This window comes from Mastigoproctus giganteus, chromosome 5 (assembly GCF_048544385.1).
Source record: "Mastigoproctus giganteus isolate SK-2022 chromosome 5, ASM4854438v1, whole genome shotgun sequence".
Lineage (NCBI taxonomy): Eukaryota > Metazoa > Arthropoda > Arachnida > Uropygi > Thelyphonidae > Mastigoproctus > Mastigoproctus giganteus.
The window spans coordinates 177,087,625-177,107,687 of NC_143579.1; the positions used below are offsets into that span (position 1 = coordinate 177,087,625).

The window sequence follows — 20,063 nt, forward strand, 5'->3', positions numbered from 1 at the left end:
TCCGCATTTGGTAGAGACTCTTTACTTTTAGATAGACAGGGCAGTTGGTATCTCGGATGGAATGTTGGTGTGGAGCCTTTGCAGCCTTGCAATTTGCGCAGCTTGGCGGCTGATCACTGACAGGACAATCCTTATAGTTGTGTCCCTTTTGGGCACAGTGACCACATGTGGATTCACGCTGATTGCAAGTATGTGAGGTATGGCCAAAGCGGAGACATCTGTAACATCTGCAGACAGGAATATATTCTTTGAATCTATGGCTGCCCCATCCAATGAATATTCTGTTTTGAGCTCCCAGAATTTGCCATGCTCTGGTTGATAGTTCGATTACCCAGTTTACGTTTGTAGGTGACTTGGTCTTCTTTTTATATTTAAGACTAATATCATCCATGCTAGCCTCAACTTGCAGGTATATACTTAGATTTTTATTAAAGATCTCGGCTTTGAGCTCCTCTGGTGTTAAGCTCTCATCCACATCAAAGATCACAACTGAAGGCCCTTTGTTCTTTGGGGCTATAAATACAGTAAACCCCTGCTATTGGCGGTCGCTGATTTAATATAAAATGAATCCTAAAAAAATGTGAATTTTAAAGTGCCGTGAACATTTTCCGCCATAAAAAACATGAGCATGGCTAAAATTATCTTTCCCGGTCAAAACAGCGCTCGGTAGGGGGGAGAGGGGTGATAAGTTTTTTTAGCTAGCAAAGGCGCTGGTTTGAAAGATTTGTTTGAAATTTCTAATAAATATTACATTTAATATTAAATTGTTTCTTATTTTCATTTCATGCCATATGCTTGCATTTCAATAAGTACTGTCTATGTACATAGTCATATTATGAAGGTACATATAATACATACATAGACAAAATTTTAGACTAGTTTTTCTTATATGTTTCATACTTTGGAACAGAATTCCTTTATTACTATGGGAGCAATAACTCAGTATTCGGGGCATTTCTAAGGAACGTAACCGCCGCGAATAGTGGGGGTTTACTGTATATATATATATATATACAGTAAATATGGCATTATTAGTGTATTAGGTGGGGGTGCTGTCAGGTGTAATTACCGTGGAAGAATTGAGAGCACATTTTATGCCAAAACACAGATTACCTGAAATTTAAGCTTAAAAGCTAAGATCATGCCACAGAATCCTGTAAAAAATGAAAGAAATCTAAAAGAAGGAAAAACAAGGAAATTTACTGTGTGCATGGACCAGAATACGTTGTCATCGGAGACCAAAGGGGAAAGTCAAAATTTTACGTGTGGTGTATATATGTCAGTTGAAGAAACCCCCAGGTGGAGGGGAAAGGTGTGAAATCGTCAACGCAAACTGTACCCGTGTGATGTGATGGGGAAGTAAACAATTAAACAGATGAGGCAAAAAGCAGCAGAGGAAGAAAAAAAACTAACGAAGTAGTGTTGAAAAGACTACTTGTTTTTTCTAAACTTTGTTATAGAAAAAACAAGTAGCGATAGTAGAGGAATAGCATCTCAAAATTGCTTTCGGCCAGCCTAATCATGCACGAGAAATAAGATGTAGTAATTAAGGACAGCAGAAAGTTATTGGAAGAGAGGTAAATAAAGTAGTGCTCAGGCTGTCCAGGGTTGCAAACCCATAACTCAGTCGGTCCCTGGGAAAATACCTCATGTGTTCATGTGCACATGAGGCATTTGTCTCAAGGTAGAACAAAATCTTAATATTCTTCTTACCAAAATGGCATGGAAATATTATAATGTACAAGGAACTATAATAAGGTGTTTCTAAGTTGACACCAAAATGCAAGGTTGCTACAGAAAGGAAAGTAAAACTACTTAGATCATTTAGAGAACTTTTATATGTAGTATTGGCATGGCTTTTAATTATTTAAATATAATTTAGATATTATATGTGATATCTAAATTATATTTATAATTACAATAGAGAAACTTATAAAACATGCAAGCGACCAATCAATTCCATGAACAAAAATTATATATATAGAATCAAATTACTAAAGCGTAGAACTGGGATATTATAATTACTAAAGCGTAGAAAAACTACAGGACGGCTTCTACATTTTTACAATTTAACATTATTTCATTCCATATATAAATTAATATAAAAGAAATAAAATCTCTTAATACCTGAATTACATATAAAAACAACTGAAAAGTAAAACTGTCAGGATGGATTAATGCCACCAGATCAGATTAAACATTACATACGCTTGCAAAATTCTAAGTACCATGTTTCTTTATTTTTAAAAATATAGCCTAAGCTTAGTGTATGACCATAACCCGTGAGGCACCAAATAGTCACTATAATTAATGAAGTCATACTAAATCAAATATTAACATAATAACAAATCAAAAACATCCTAATGTCGTTACTGCATAAGGCTTAAACTGAAAGGCACGTCAACTTGGGGCTAGAGCCTCTCAATATATGCCATCAGTAACAACATGAGCCATCTGTTTCTGTGAGTTATATGCCAGTCATGCCTTATTAATATATACTAAATATAGTATATATATTAGCTTAAAGGTCAAATTTAAGATATAAGTTAAGTTAAGGATAGTTTGCTAAACATGCACAATATGACACTCAAAATAAAAATACGAACTGCTACATGGCAAAATATAATTGATAGCCCTACAGATAGCTTTACTCCTACAATCAGAATATTTACATGAGGGTTTCTGTAGCTAAAGGGGCAGGAAAAGGCAAAGCTAGGGCATAAGCCAAAGAAACAGGCACAAGGAGCAAGCACTAGTAATAGTGGTAGCGCCTCAATTTCCTTCGAATTACTCTAATAGATTTTGAGGCATAAAATACAGTAATACCCCGACTTACGCTACCCCGACTTACGCGAACTCGGAGTTACGCGGTTCCTGATTTTTTCGTTTGGCAACGCTGCCGCCCACTATCTTCAAGGTCGTTTTTCATATGTTATCGATATACGGTGCGACGGTGGAGAATGAGAGCGAAAGATGAACAAAATTCAACTTTGCTGCTTTTATGTTTTTTATATCAGTGAAGGGGAAACACACTTTCACCATAATAACGTAAAAACCAACACAATTCCAGCTATCGGTATAATCGCAAATGCAATTAGATCGAGTTTACTACCAGTTTATAACAGATTCCACTAGCAGAAACGCAACTGGATTTTTATTGTTTTATGGTAGTAACCCCTAGAAATGTGAGGTGTTAATAGTGTATCTCTGCCTTTATGGTGTTGTTTATTCAGTTGCTACATGCGTGCAGCTTTGTTTATGCGTATCAAGCGTGCCTCCTCGTTTTGTAATTGTGCTTTATTCCCTAAAAATAAAAAGGAAGCGTCCTGGTGAAGACACTGCAGATTCAGAGAGAAAAAGAAAAGCAATTATCGATAAACAGAGGCGGACTGGGTCAAAAATTCTTACCCGGGAAAATTTATAGTGGCCTCATACTATGGTTTATGGCCAAAATCACACTGGCCCACCGGGGTTTCCCCGGTAAGGCTTATTGCCAGTCCGCCTCTGTCGATAGAGAAAAAAATATGAAATTGTGAAACGCTTTGAGCGAAATGAAAGACCATGTGATATTGCACGTACTACAGGCCTAAATGAAGCAACGGCGAAAAGCACATGACAATTGCAAACTTGACAGGTTGAAAATTGAAAAGGGCTCAATTGTAAAGGGCTTAAAAATTTTAGAAAACATAGACTCCAACGAAGAACGCGTTATAGCTACAAAGCAAGGAATAAAAAAATTATTAGCTTGCTACGAAGAAATTCTGCGTGAAAAAAAGAACGCGCTGTGTCGTCAGACGAATTTGTTAGATTTTATGAAGCCATCGACATCGAAATAACTTTTTAACGTAAGTCATTTGTTTTTTTAATACATATTTTGTATTAATATGTATAAAGAACTGCAATTTTATTAATATTTTTCTTCTAAACTAGTGTTTTTGTTAGTCCTTGGTCCCAATTAAGCAAAATTTATATGTATTTATATGCAAAGTTGTACCCCGACTTACGCGAATTCGACTTACGCGATTTTCGTCGGACCCACCTATCGCGTAACTTCGGGGTATTACTGTATAAGAGCTAGATAGCAAATAGATAAAAGTATAAGCAAAGACAGCAAACTACTTCAGAAATTTATTGGGGGTGTAAATCCCTGTCCCTTAACGAGGTTCCTGGTAATTCGTTGTGTAAAGAATCGTGTACTATCACAACTAAGATTAAGCGACTTAGATGGATAAATGAACACCATAGTAATAGCTAGTATCAGGTACTGCAAGACAATCATTAGGAAAAAAAGCAAAACTTTTTTTACCGATACGTTGGAGCTACCAAAACGTAGACTGACCTGAGCAACAGCAAGAAATGAAAGTGGAAAGCTCCCTCTATTGACACATGCAATTACAGAAATAGCATCCACCAATTAGAAGCGATATTAGTACTAGTATTAGTAATGGCCGCATGGTCCAAGAAAGCCTATGGCTTATGCTGCACCAACCAAAAAAAAAAAAAAAACAAATAAAACAATGATAAAAAAAATAATAATAAATAAATAATAATAATTAATAAAAGAAAAGGAAATTAAACCTATCATCCTACACTATCCAGATGACCTTTGAATTTCCCCAAACTGTCGCTGGCTAAAATAAAACTTCCTGCAGTCCAATCTAAACATTTCCCCCCGTAACTTGAATTTGTCCCCCCTAGTTCTAGCATCATTTATAATCTCGAAAATTTCATCCACATTCATTTTACTGATGCCTCTCAGAGCCTTAAAACACCTCAATCAAATCTCGTCTAAGGTGTCTAGTTTCCAAACTTTGCAACCCACATATTCGAAGTCTTTCTTCATAAGGAAGCCTTGCCGATCTCACCAGGCGACTTACCCGTCTTTGCACCCTTTCAAGAAGCTCGATGTCTTTCTTTAGGTGAGGCCTCCATACATTAACACAGTATTTCAAGTGTGGTCTAACAAAAGCCTTATATAATGGGATTATCACATCCCTATCTCTACTTGCAAAAGTTCGATACATCATCGATAGGACACCATGGGCCTTCCTTGCAACCTGTTTACAATGCTCAGAGAATTTCATGTCTGACCGTATCGTAACACCAAAGTCCCTTTCCTCCAGTACTGACTTTAGTTGAACTCCAAGTGAATAAGTTATTTTGGGATTACTGTTTCCCAGGTGTAATACCTTACACTTTGTTGGATTAAAGCATAGCTGCCATTTTTCTGACCATTCCTGAAGTCTATCTAGGTCTCTATGAAAAAGCTCAGCTTGAGAGTGATCATTAACTACTCTACCAATTTTAATATTATCTGCAAATTTAGACATCACACCCTCTATCCCTTCATCGATGTCATTTATGAAAATTAAAAACAATAGTGGTCCTAATACTGATCCTTGGGGAACCCCACTTCTTACATCTCCCCAATCTGAGGAATAGCCATTATCACAACCCACTGCATCCTGCCCAGAAGCCATCCTGCTATCCATCTAAGGATTTTCCCAGTGATTCCAACCTGTTCCAGCTTATAAAGCAACTGCTCATGTGGGACTGAGTCAAAAGCTTTGCTGAAATCTAAATAAACAATGTCGAAATTATTCCCTAAATCCAGCCCGTGAGTGACCCTTTCAAAATAGCGAACCAGATTTGTTAAACATGATTTTCCCTTTAAAAACCATGTTGAGTATCCTTGAGAATTTCAATTCTATCCAAATGATCCTGAATTCCACCCTTGATCATTGCCTCCATGATTTTCCCTACCACTGAAGTCAGACTGACAGGTCGATAATTTCCCACTTCACTCTTAGAGCCACCCTTATGTATGGGAGATACATTGGTACTTTTCCAATCCAATGGAAACTCCCCAGAGTCTAGTCATGCTCGCAGAATTAGCCTCAATGGTTCAATGTACTCACTTGCCGCCTCCCTTAAGAATAAGGTATAATCCATCAACTCCAGGAGCCTTACTGGCCTGTAGGCTCGAAGGTTTTTTCATTAAATAATCTTGCGAAATTTCAATATCATTAACTGCATATTTTTCAACTTCGCCCCCACAATTTCCCATTGCCACAAACGGTTTTCATTTGTAAATATCGATGCAAAATAACTGTTGAGTTCATCTGCAACGGCAGCTAGTGTATTTAATACTATCCCCTTTCCCTTACGTAAAGATCCGATCTGGTTTGTCCTGCTCTTCTTGGCATTTATATATGTGAAGAATTCCTTATCCCCCCTCTTTGCTCTGTTTGTTAGTGATTTATCATAAACTGCCTTTGCCTGTCGAACCTTTTCTGTGGCTCTATTACAGATCATTTTGTAGCTGTTATAGGCTTCAGTACTTTTTATTGCTCTGTAACCTTTCCATGCCACCTTTTTCTACTCAAGTAATGTGGCAACTTCACTATTCATCCAACTTGGAACCCTCCTTGTGGAGTATTTTTTTTTAATGGTAAATACACATTCAAGGCATCTGTGATTAATGTTTTAAAAGCACACCACAATTCAAATGTATTCATTCTCTGTGAGATATCTACCCAGTTAATAGAGGCCATGTAGTACTTTAAGGCATTGTAATTTCCTTTTCTGAAATTAAAACCCATTCCTTTGCCTTTTACTGCTGCTACCTCTCTTATCACCGTAGAACTCTATGATCACTTCCTGCTACTGGTTCCTCTACTGTCAGCCCTATTATGTCATTTGATTCATGGGTGATGATGAGGTCTAGGATATTCTTTTCTCTAGTACTTTCCCTGATATGTTGATACAAATAACAGTCATCTAGTTGATTAATTAAAAATTTTGTTCCCCATGTCGAGTTTCTTTCCCATTTACTCCAATCAATTAGAGGCAAATTGAAATCACCCATAATAAGACATTAATGCTTACTTGCCCATTCCATTTGCACATAGAGGCTTTCGTCATAATCTTCACAATCACCTGGTCTGTAGATTACTCCTACTCGCATTATACCTTTGTTTCCAACTATCTCACACCATACAGATTCTATACTAGCATGTGAAACATCTGAATCCGGGAAAGCTACCATCGCACTCAGGCTGCTTCTGATAAGAAGCATTACCCCACCACCCATTCTATCTACCCTATCCTTAGTAAATACATTATACAAGCCGTACTGAAACTCATCATCCCCAATTTCTAGGTGGCACCACGTCTCTGTAAGCCCTATTATGTCCGCATTACTTGTTTTAACCAGCAGTTCGAATTTGCTCATTTTATTGACGACACTTCTAACATTACTATATAAACAATTAAGACTTACTGTTCTTGTATAATTAACTACCTTAACACAACCCTTGAAGTTTTTTAGGCTCTCTTCCCTGGCATTAGCTACCCGCTCACTTGAAACGTTTCTGCCCCCAGACCATCTAGATAATATGTCCAGTTGGGGTAACAGATAAGAACTCTTGAGATATGTGCAAGAGTTACTTTCACCAATATTATCAGATAAATGCATGTCAGTATTACGCACATCCCCCCTAACTAGCAGTTTAATACTGTCTTCAATAATACTGTCAAAAACCTTTGCACCACCTTTGTTTAAGTGTATCCCATCTGTACAAAACAAATTCCTTCTACCTACAAGTGTGGGCGATGCTGATAGAATTTCTCCCCCCTAAAGCCTTGCAGAGCCCTTCAAGTCTTGAGTTAATCCACAAGGCTTTTAACATATAATCCCTCCTATTGTGTCTGGGCAGAATTGCAGACACATAGACATTGTGGCCTAGCTCGCAGCATTTCCTCAGCATGGTCCTGTATTTTTCCAACAAATCGTCAGATCGTGTATCTGACGATTTGTTGGAAAACTAATGACATTAAACGAATCACGTTTAATGTCATTAGTCCCCACATGAATAATAATATTCTCTTTACCCCCCCCCTTAAAACCTGACAATCTGTTGGTGACATCATTAATAGTTGCTCCTGGCAGACATAACCTGGTTCTACTCCACCTATCCTTATTACAACAAATATTCCCCGTTTCCCTGACAATGGAGTCTCCTAATAAAACAATGTCCTTTTTAACCAGAGTAGTTTGCACTTGGTTTTCTGTTTTCAGGCCCGAATTGGGTGTGCATCACTTAGTAGATTGCTGGAGTCTTGAGTCCCTGACGAGCTCCCAGATGCATTATTCTCGAGTGCAAGCACCTGTTTTTTTCAGTGACTCAAATTGTTCCATCGGTGAACCAAATTGTAATTTAAGATCGGTGCACTCTGTAAGCTTAAGCTTATTTAAAAATATATATATATATTTTTTTTTTATAAATAAATAAATTAAAATTAAGATAATAATAATAAAGTATGTGGGTGAAATTAGAATGGGAACATTCTGTATAATTAGAAAATTTTAGTGAACAACAATTATACATGCAACAAACAGTTGTAATGGGATAAGCAATAATCATTAGGAAAATATCTAAGGGCGAGACCATATTTCTCAGAAGTACGGTGAACATTCGACTTACTGAGGGGAGGTCAGGTCGAAATTCAGGAAAATATAGGTAAAGTTCGGATATATAAGGACTGAATCCGGTTCGGTGGCAAGTAAGCGAAGTTTTTTGGAGTTAGCAAATTGGGAAGCATAGTTTTTCGGAGTTAGCAAGTTGGGAAGCAGCGAGTAAGTTAGTTGTCGAGAGAAGGCGTGGTTGGGAGTTGTAGTTAGTTGCAGATATGTAACTAGTAGTTCAAAGAGAGTAGATAAATTTATAGTAAGTGGGCCGTTTAGTATGAATAGGCCACATTAAAGTGCGTTTGGTCGAGGAGAATCTTGGATAATAACAAGGAATCTGATGTGGAAGCTATTAAAGAAAGTGCAGGAAGATCAAGGAGCTGGTCCAAAAACTCAGAGAAATGAAAGTTATTGTAAGTACTGTTTCGTATTATTATTCCTAGTCAAGGAAATAATCCAAAAAAAAAAAAAAAAAGGGAGAAAGCCATCTGAAATCTTAACTGTGATAAATTTGACTAGCCTAGGAGGTAGCTGGATAATCAAATTGGATGTCGTAAAGAACTATATATAATTCAATTTAGAATGAGATATAGAACAGACTTGTTGAAATTGTCTATCCCAGTGGGGGAACATCTGTAATATGGAAAAGTTTTCTTGTGATAAATTTTGTATGTATTTAAGTCAGTTTCTATAATTAAACATGCTAAATTTTTCATATGTACTGTCAATTATCTCACTAAATCTTCTAGCTAAATAAATAAATTGCCTGGAATTTTGTTAACGCAGTCAGAAGCCCCAGGATAACTTGTAGTTACCAGATAAAATAAATGTAGGTAAAAAAAAAAAATTGTGTATAAATAAGTAACTAATTATTTATATATAATAGTACACAGAAGAAGGAGTGTACGCCTACAATTGACATGCCTATTAAGAAAAGAAGTCGTACAACTCCTTACATCGATCACAAAGAAAAGAATCCCCAGGTGAGCTATGATTAGTCAACAGGTCGACCTTGGAAAACATTCCCCAGGTTCCGCAACGATTTAAATCATGACTCACCCGTAAATCGGCATTGGCTATTTCCATGCGAGTCACGATACCCTGTGACGTGTTTAAGGCAGATCTCATAACTACCATTATAAAATTAGATAAATATCAATGAAAATTAACTTTAAAAAATTATATCTATAACATTATAAAAATCGAACTGTTACAGGAAAACCTCTAACAAAATAATCCAACAATATCTAAATAAATCAAATATTTAAAAACACTAATCAACAATAATCCAATCCATTTAACTGAGGAGCCCTGACGAAGCGCATCCGCTCACCTCAAATGCCAACACTTGAATGTGAACAACGGCGACCTATGGACAAGATCAAACGGGGGGGATTTATTCCTTCCTTTAGAACAACTATGGGTACAACGTTTTCAGAGTGTAAGACAAACAGATCAACAGTTCTCATAGAACTGTTGATCTGTGTTAATATGTACTAATATACATAAGTTCGACCTAAGACATCACTTTAGTGAAGCCCCAAATTCCTAACTATATCTTGCGGGCAGATATTAACGTGCCATAATTTTATATCAATATCTGAAACAGCATGTGGGGGTGCTCATGGTCAGCTGTGGTTAGTACCTACCAAAAGTGGTTCAAGGAGGGAAAACCCACAAACTGCCAGAGAGGTGTTGGACAACCACGGCTCATCGATGCTTGAGGTGAGCGAATGGTACGTGGCAACAGAAGGGCAACTGTGGCGCCACTCGCAAGTAATTAGAATGCTGGTGACGGGAGTAATGTGTCATAACACATAGTACATCAAACCCTACGTAGGTGCAGGCCTCTCCGAGTGCAATGCTAATCAGGGTTCACTGGCGACAGTACCTACAATGGGCACATGAGCATCGAAACTGGATCTTGAGTGTTCGGAAGAAGGTTGTCTGGTCTGACGAATCACATTTCCTGTTGCACCATGTGGATAGCTGGGTACGTGTGCGTCTTTTACCTGGGGAAGTGATGGTGCCTGGATGCACTGTGGGATGAAAACAAGCTGGAGGCGATGGTGTCATGCTTTAGGCAGTGTTCTCCTGGGATACCCTGGGTCCAGTCATCCATGTGCCAGGCACTGTGACGTCCACCACCTACCTAAACATCATTGCTGACCAGGTACACCCTTTCATGGCAACAGTCTTCCTCCTCTGGTGGTGCCGTCTTTCAGCAGGGTAATGCGCCAGGCCACACACCGCCTGGATTGTTCGAGACTGGTTCGCGGAACATGAAGAAGACTTCCAGGTATTGCCCTAGCCTCCAAATTTCCAGACATCAATCCCATCAAGCATCTGTGGTTTGTGTTGGAACAGCAAACCCGATCTGCAGCATCTCAATCATGGACCTTACAGGAGATAAAAGATCTGCTGGTTACGCATTAGTACCAGATACCACAAGACACATTTAGAAATCTTGTAGTGTCCATGCCTCGCCAGGTACGAGCTGTTTTGGCTGCACATGGAGGACCAACATCGTATTAAGTATTAGATATTGTTTTGGCTCATCAGCGTATATGTTGTTATTTTGGTTTTTAGGAACATTAGCAACTAAGGCCATATTGCTCTGGGGATATGCGGTGGTCATTCCCTGACCTTTCTGCATCCTCTATATTTGGTGGTCGCGGGCTCGAACCCCGGTCAAATCAAGAAGCATGTGCTACGCACTGCTGCTCCTGCCCACCTGGCTACGGAGGCGCCTCAGCGTATATGTAGAGTAATCAGAAACATAAGGAAATTATATATATAGAGCTGTCAAAAACGAACACTGAATTTCAGAGAAATTATCTTTCGCATTGCTTAAGCAGATATTTTCTACACATGTATATGAATTGTTTCATTCATATACATGAATTTAATCAGATGGAGGAAATGACACAGGAATGGTGAATGATTCTGTAATAAATTACTGAAATTGTAATTTTAGATATCAATGAGTGATTGTAGAATTAAGCATCATATTTGATGTATATGCCATTGCAGCTGCCAAGACATGTTTGGCAGCTGCAATGACACATATACATAAAATAGTCATTGCCTGTATATATTCCATTCAGGACAGTGACAAAAACTGTTTCTATAATCTTTCAATACTTTGCTGCTTTTGTGCTATGTTCATTTCTGTTGCTTCTTTTGTGACATAATTATCTGTTCACACTGGAGTTGCTTTGAATGTTTCTGACAAACACTGGTCAGAACTTGAACTGCAATGCATTATGAGATTAATCACTTTAAGTACACAAATTTAATATAATAGTAGTAGTGTGAGTACAAAGGTACTTTATTTCATATTTTATGTTTCTTCTCAATTGCTTGTCTTATATTGCAGATATATTAATGTTCAAGTGCAATATGCTAATCTTGGAAACATCTCTACAAAAATGACCTGCTGAAAACAAATTGCCAAAAATTAAGTCCATTCAATTTTATTATCAATCACCATATATACAAAAAACAGTGAATGAAATTCTAATACACTGCAATGAACATAAAAAATAAGAAATTTTTTTTTTTTTTTAAAAACAATGTAAATCTACTTTTTACCTGTACTGATAGAGAAATAAGTCCAATTTTACATCCCTCCAGATCAACTGCAATCTTCTCTAAGTCAATACATACATTCCCAGCATCCATTCTAACCAAAATATTCCTTGTTGTCTCACTTAATCCAAAAATATTGATACTGTTTATGCTGAGACATGCTTTACATGAGGACAATAGTGAATTATGTGACGGCACATAATCTGACTTATACTTTGTTGCACTTTTATTAGGAAGAAATTCAGAGAGATAGAAATTGAAAATGGTGTTATTTTCAGATTTAACAAAATTATTCAGCTCCTGAAGTAGGCTGGAAAGGCCTGGACTCCATTCAATTCTAATATTATTAATTGTACATTGAATACTTGGATCTGATGAAATATTTTTGATCTGAAATAATAATAAAAAAATAATCTTTTAATATATTTTTTCTTAATCAATAGAAATATAATAACAATTTTATTTTATGAGTTAATTTCTACTAATGTGACTGACATCAATCATCAATAACATTAATTATTAATATATCATTATACATATTATTAATATTAATTATTAATAATTTTAATTTTAGTAAATTAATAAGAGGAGTTTACCTCAATATTGTACGTGGAACACTTCCGTATGATACCCTCCAGAAATTAAAACGGAAAAAACTAAAAAATCGACAACTTACCGGTACATTAAAGTAAAATATAAATAATTAAAGTAAAATATAAATAATTAAATAATCAATTTAACACAATTCAAAACAATTAAAATTCAAATTAACGCAATTAAAGAATCTAACGAAAATATTCAAAACGATTTTCCTTCCTGAAGCTGACAATGCTTTTCGACCGACTGTCGTGAACACAGGAATGAAAATTGAATTTTCATTCCTGTGTTCACGACAGTCGGTCGAAAAGCATTGTCAGCTTCAGGAAGGAAAATCGTTTTGAATATTTTCGTTAGATTCTTTAATTGCGTTAATTTGAATTTTAATTGTTTTGAATTGTGTTAAATTGATTATTTAATTATTTATATTTTACTTTAATGTACCGGTAAGTTGTCGATTTTTTCGTTTTTTCCGTTTTAATTTCTGGAGGGTATCATACGGAAGTGTTCCACGTACAATATTGAGGTAAACTCCTCTTATTAATTTACTAATATTATTATCAACGTAGAACATATTGAGTATTTCAGCTCTGATTCATACTATCTAATAATTTTAATAAATATTGAACTCACTCTTCCAGAAATATATCTAAATATTTGTTACTATTGCAAGTGACTTTTCCCTTAAGAAAGTTCAGTTTTAACACATGCCATAAAAAATGTAAGCAGCATACAACTTGATTGCTGAGGCTTGTCACAGACAATTTTGCAGGAATGACAAGCTAGGGCTTGCAAACTGTGAGTATGATACTCAGGTGACACTCATGAATCAAGTGGACCAAATTTCAGTGAAATCCAGTCATTCTGCAATAATCAAATCCTCTGCTTGGCACCTTCAAAATGGTGGGACTTAATAACACTGGATATACTTTCTGTGTACAAGTGATAAAGCACTGCACCTAGTACACTGTGAGTGACCACCCTGGTGTGAGCCAAAAAAGGAAGCAGGGTTGGGTTTGTGATTCACACCACACAGAGGAATGCCACCCCACTGGCTGCTAGATAGTCCACCAAACCAAAATTATTGGTAAATCTTTAGGAGGCATCTGGATCAGAATTCAGTTCAAGATCATAATCCACTTCATCTGGATTATGATCTCACTACCCCTACTCTGCCAGCTACCAAGTCTGAGAAGTGTGCGTGATGGGGCATTGTCAAGACCATGTTATGTCAAGGAGCTGGGTATATTCTTGCTGCATATATGCCATATCCAAAAGGTTCATTACTTCATACACCATGTATCCCCCCGATCTACTTTTACTTTATCTACTTGAAGTATCATCAACAGTCAAACCAACAAAACAAATTTATCTGAGAAAAAATTTGAACTGCTCAAACATTTCATCATACATTTAAAAAATATACATGGTCTCAGTTCCAATCTGAATGATGTCCATTTCCACTTACAGTCTGCCAAGATGAACTTATTTTTACTGACAGAATTCCAATTATTGGTTGCCTCAACACCACTGCTCAATCAGTTGTCCTAATTCCTCTCTGTATAATTCCTTTCACTTCAAAGGTACTACTAATGCTGCTTAAAGAAAACTTCCTACAATCTAGTCTAAACCTCTTCCCCTGTAATTTTTTGCCGCTAGTGGAATTTTTTATAACAGTAAAAATTCTGTCTTCTATCATTTTACTAACCCATCTCAGACCCTTATAAACTTCAATCAGATCCCCTCCAAGAGTGCCTAGTTGCCACACACTATAGCTACATAATCAGTCTTTCCTCATACAGCTGCACTTTTGCCAATCTCAGCCTGTGACTTGCATGTCTCTGAACTCTTTCAAGAAACTCAATGTCTTTTTTCAGATAAGATCTCCATACTTGGATACAGTATTCCAAATTGCAGTCTTACAATTTCCTGGTATAGTGGAATTATAACCTGTCTATCTCTAGGGGACGACATGGATGATTCCCCTTTAACAACATCATGCTGTTGTATGATGTTGTTAAAGTTTCTGCTCCTGTCCAGATGATCCTACAATAAAAAAAAAAATAAAAAAAACTTTTTTGTCCTTTATAAGATTTTTTTACACTCCATGACTGGTACTGGCACCAAGTGCATGGGGTAGTTAGCTGTGTCCGGTTACTACTATTATTATTATTGTTGGTTGAGGAACTCTCTTAGTATCCTATAGGTGTTCAGAATTGTCACTTTCTGGAGTTAGTATTAGCAATGGCCACATGATGCAAGGAAGCCTATGGCTTATGATGTGCCAGCCAGAAATAATAAAATAATAAAATAAAATAATAAAATAAAATAAATAATAATAAGAAGAAATTTTAAAAAACGTAATTAATTAATAAGAGAAAAGGAAATAGACAACCTATGCATTTTCCTCATCCAGTGACCTTTGAATTTCCCCAAACTGTCATCCTCTACCACCCATGCAGATAATTTATTCCAGTAATTTATAGCTTGTGGCTAAAATAAAACCTCCTGTAATCCAGTCTACACATCTTCCCACATAACTTGAAATTATGGACCCTAGTTCTAGAATCATTTATAATCGTGAAAATTTCGTCTGCATTCATTTTACTTAAACCTATCAGAGCCTTAAATGCCTCAATCAATTCTCCTTTAAGGTGCCTAGCTTCCAAAATCTGCAACCGACATATCAAAAGTTTTTCCTCATATAGACAACTTTTGGCGATCTCACCTGGCGAAACCATTTTTGGATCATTTAAAGAAGCACAATGTCTTTCTTTAGGTGCAGGACACCATGGGACTTCCTTGCAAACTGTCTACAATGTTCAGAGAACTTCATGTCTGATTGTATCGTAACATGCAAGTCCCTTTCCTCCACTACTGGCTTTAGTTCAACTATACTAAGTGTATAAATTATTTTGGGGTTACTGTTCTTGATGCAGTCAAGGTCCTTGATGCAGTCACAGAAATTCTCTCAGATATGCCAGACAAGTTGTACTTGCTACTTGTAAGTCTAAAATGCTGATGGAACTGATATTCGGGTGACACTCAAGTCACGTGATCCCAATTTCAGTGAATTTCGGACAGTCTGTGACAGGCAAATCCTCTGTTTGAACCTTCACAATGGTGGGACTGTTAGTTATCCTGGGTATAACCCCCATATGCAAGCACACTGTGGGTGACACCCAGGTGGGAACCAAGGTAAGCAGGGGCCAAGGTGTGGTACCCACACCACATGGAGGAATGCCACCCCTCTGTGTTACCAGGTAATACTAGGTGGTAGATGACTGTCATCAACTGGTGCAATACCACCACTTTGCTTATTGGAGCCTTGAAGGGATGGAACCCATGTTTAGTCTCAAGAGCTAAGTTCCAGTCAACCCTCCCCCATCTCTTCCATCATGATTGATGTCTTTTGAGGTTATGATAAAAACCATGGTGAGATCCAAACATGCTCACATTTCAAGGGTACAGGTCTAAAATGGTGTTCGCAGACTGGTAGCTAGTTAGTTAGTACACCAGACCAAACCTATTGGTAACTCTCTAGGAAGGGTGGCGTTCCTCCATGTGGTGTTGGCACCACACCTCGACCCTTGCTTACATTGGTTCACACCTGGGTGGTCACCACACAGTGTGCTTGCATCTACTCTGCCAGATAGTGACTGGAGGGGGGTCCGGGTAGTGAATATGCAGGGGGGGGGGTTTCGAGGCCACATTATTTCAAGGATATGGGTATATTCTTACCATGTGTATGGCATACCCAAATATTTTATTACTTCATACAGTATGCCTCCACTTTTTCTTACTAATGAATACACCATGAATTGTCAAACTAATAGAGCAAACTTATCTGCAAAAAGATCTAAACTTCCCAAACACTTCCTAGTTAATTTCACAAATATTCGTAGTCTGAGTTCTAATCTCAATGATGTCCATTTCCACTTACAGTCTGGGAAACTCCATATACTTTTTCTGACAGAATCTCAGTTATCCTAAAGGACCAAATGAGTGGTCCTTTACGCACCTCAAATCGCAACTCGATGATTGCCTCTTCTCCAATGGAGCCTTTATCTCATGGCTATTCCCAACCTCGTGTAGTTTGGCCTTACAAGAATGTAAATGGGATGATCTGCGAGATTTCATTTCTTCTTTTCCTTGGCCGGATTACTGTTTCAAAACTTCTGATGTCCACGTTTCCTCAGATCATGTCAGTGAAATTATTCTAGTAGGAATGGAATCCTTTATCCCACACTCCACTTTAAAATCTTGTCCTTTATCTAAACCTTGGTTTTCCAATAAATGTGCTAAGGCTGTTCAAGAGAACAATGTTGCACATGGAACACTGCTGCACAAATTGGAGGGTTATTGCTGCTATGGATAAAGGGATGGTTGAGGGGGAGAAGACAGAGAGTGTTAATCAATGGACACTGCTCATCGTGGACTAATGTTATTAGTGGGGTCCCTTAGGGTTCAGTGTTGGTTGCATTGTTGTTTTATGTATTTATAAATGATATTGATGATGGTATATCAAGCTTAATGTCCAAGTTTCAAGATGATACAAAGGTTGGCAGGGTTGTTAAGGACACTACTGACAGTATGCTGCTGCAACAGGATCTGGACAGGTTGAGCAGATGGGCTGAGAGGTAGCAAATGAAGTTTAACATTCACAAATGTAAAGTACTACATATGGAAAACAGTAACCCCAGAGTACATATCAACTCTGTGGTACTACACTGACAGTGGTAGAGAATGAAAAGGACCTGGGGGTAATTGTGCAGGCAGATATGAAGTTTTCTGAGCTGTGCAGATGGGCTGTAAGAGTAGCTCATGGTGTCTTGTCAACGATATACAAGAATTTTTCTAACAGGGATAAGGAGGTGATTATTCCGTTGTATAAGGCAATGGTCAGGCAACACCTTGAGTACTGTATACAAGTCTGGCAGCCTAATTTCAAGAAGAATGTAGAGCTGCTGGAACGAGTACAGAGAAGGGCAGCAAGGTTAGTGAATGGAACAAAGGTTTGCTCGTACGAAGAAAGGCTTAAGTTTTGCAAATTACAGTGTCTGGAGACTAGGCACTGGCATGGTGATCTGATTGAAGTGTATAAAGCCTTGAATGGTTTTAGCATGCTCAATGCTGATGGGATTCTTCCTCTTGCTCAGAATAATCACCTGAGAGAGCATAAATTCAAATTGAGGAAAGACAGAGGTAGAATAGATGTGCAGAAATTCGCCTTTAGCCAGCAAGTAGTTGGTTGGTGGGACAGACTTGCATCCCTTGTTCTGGAAGTTGACAGCCTAAATAAATTTAAGGCTCAGCTAGACAGGTATTTCGAACAAATGGCGGGGTGAAATGGGAGTGTTTTTTTTTTTTTTTTTTTTTTTGGCTAATGCCGTATAAGCTTGCTTTCTTGCATCATATGCCTCTACTAATACTAATGCTAATATCATAATTGGCTTAATTCCAATTCTTTAGTTTCATTTTCTGCTTACACCAGAGCTCACAACAATTGTAAAGCAGTTATTAATCAGTCCAAACTAGATTTTGAACAGGCTAAGAGCAGAAAACTTGCTTCTTGCCCTGATGATAGCTGATCATTCTGGTCTCTTACCAAAGCTATTAGCCACAATTTTTGCCCATCTCTGCTCCCACCTCTCTCAAAACCAGATGGTTCTATTGTCACTTCAGCCAAGGATGAAGCCGACCTGCCAGCATCCCATTTTTCTTCCAACTCATGTATTAATGACCTTGGTAAAACACCGCCCACCATTCCCAACAAATTCCATTCAATGGCTCCTGTGGTCTTCCGTCAAAAGGATATCAGAAGGATTTTGACAAATCTTGATGCTAAGAGAGCTCCAGGTCCTTGTGGTATTTCTCCACTTGTTCTGAAACCTGTGCTCCCGAACTCTCTGTCACCTTTTTTTCACTTTCTTATTGCAAAGTTGTTTTTCCTTCTGCTTGGAAATTTGCTCATATCCAGCCAGTTCCTAAAAAAAGTGACAAATCACTCCCATCCAATTATCATCCCAATGCAATTACTTCTATTCTTCCTAGAGTAATAGAGAAATCAATGAACCACCAAATCTTAAACTATCTAGAAACCTTCTGTCTAATCAACAGTCACCTGTATGCATTCCACCAATGCATACAGGCGATCCACTGGTGATATTCTGGCATATGTTACCCATTTGTGGACAAATTCAATGGAGAAGTTCGGTGAAACACATGCAGTTGCTCTTGACATCTCAAAGGCTTTCAATCGTGTTTGGCATAAATGTCTTCTAAACAAGCTGCCATCTTATGGTTTCCAACTGTTTTTTGTAATTGGTTATCCAGTTTTCTCTCTGACTGCTCACTGAGAATAATGGCAGATGGCTCTCTATTTTCTAACTTCTCCTTTAACGCTGGCATCCCCCAAGGTTCAGTTCTTTCCCACACTCTTTTCCTCTTGTATATTTATGACCTTATTCCATTGACCGGAGATACTATCCATAGTTTTGTTGATGATAGCACATTGCATTCCACTTTCCAGTTTCAGAAAAATTTGCCCTGCTCAATTAGCTTCAACATTTTGCATATCCACTACCAATTCCTTAAATACCGATCTCCAGGTAATTCTCCAGTGGTGCACAGACAACTTGGTTGATTTCAATACTTCTATAACTCAGTCCTATCTTATATCTCGCAAAAAAGAATTCTTCTGCTCCTATGCTTATTTTTAGTGACACTCCAATTTATAGGCAAAATGATATATCTCTTTTGGGGATTGCCCTGACTTGTAATCTCTCTTGGCACAAGCACATTACAAATATTGTTTCCTCTGCATCTAAAAAACTTGGTTTTGTCTTTCGCTCTTGGCATTACTTTTCTTCCAAACAGCTGTTCACTCTGTACAAATCGCAAATCCACCCTACCAAGGAATATCGTTCCCACATCTGGGGCGATGCCCCCAAGACCTCTCTGAGGCTTCTTGATTCCATTCAAAAGAGGGCAGTTAGGTTAATTAATGACGCCTCTCTAATAGAATCTCTTTCTCTACTCGCTGTCTCACAGACTTACTGTTTCTTCTGCCTGCATTTTCTGCAGATACTTCCATGGGCACTGTTCTTCTGAATTGGCTATTATAATTTCTGCTCTCTCTCTCTCTCTTTAAAAACAGTCCAAATACGTTCTGCCTCCAGCCAACATCCATTTACTATCCAATTTGAAACTCACAGAACCAAATTTTCATCTTCCTCGTTTATTCATTCAATTGCCATTTCCATGGAACAACCTTCCTTCATACATACATATTTCCTAAAAATTACAGTTTACAGTATTTCAAGTATAATGTCAACAAATATCTCCTTTCGCCTTCCCAACCTCCAACCCATGCATGGTACTAAGTACTATAGGTTCTAACAGC

General features: G+C 37.7%; 1 protein-coding gene across 1 annotated transcript in view; it reads right to left on the bottom strand.

The window, feature by feature from the left end:
* The window catches only part of hob (bridge-like lipid transfer protein family member hobbit), a 916,854-nt gene that overhangs the window by 686,525 nt on the left and 210,266 nt on the right, over positions 1–20,063 (bottom strand). The window contains exon 16 of the mRNA XM_090374277.1: positions 12,065–12,451. Coding sequence (XP_090230403.1) covers positions 12,065–12,451 — 387 coding nt within the window. The remainder of the gene's footprint in view (positions 1–12,064; positions 12,452–20,063) is intronic.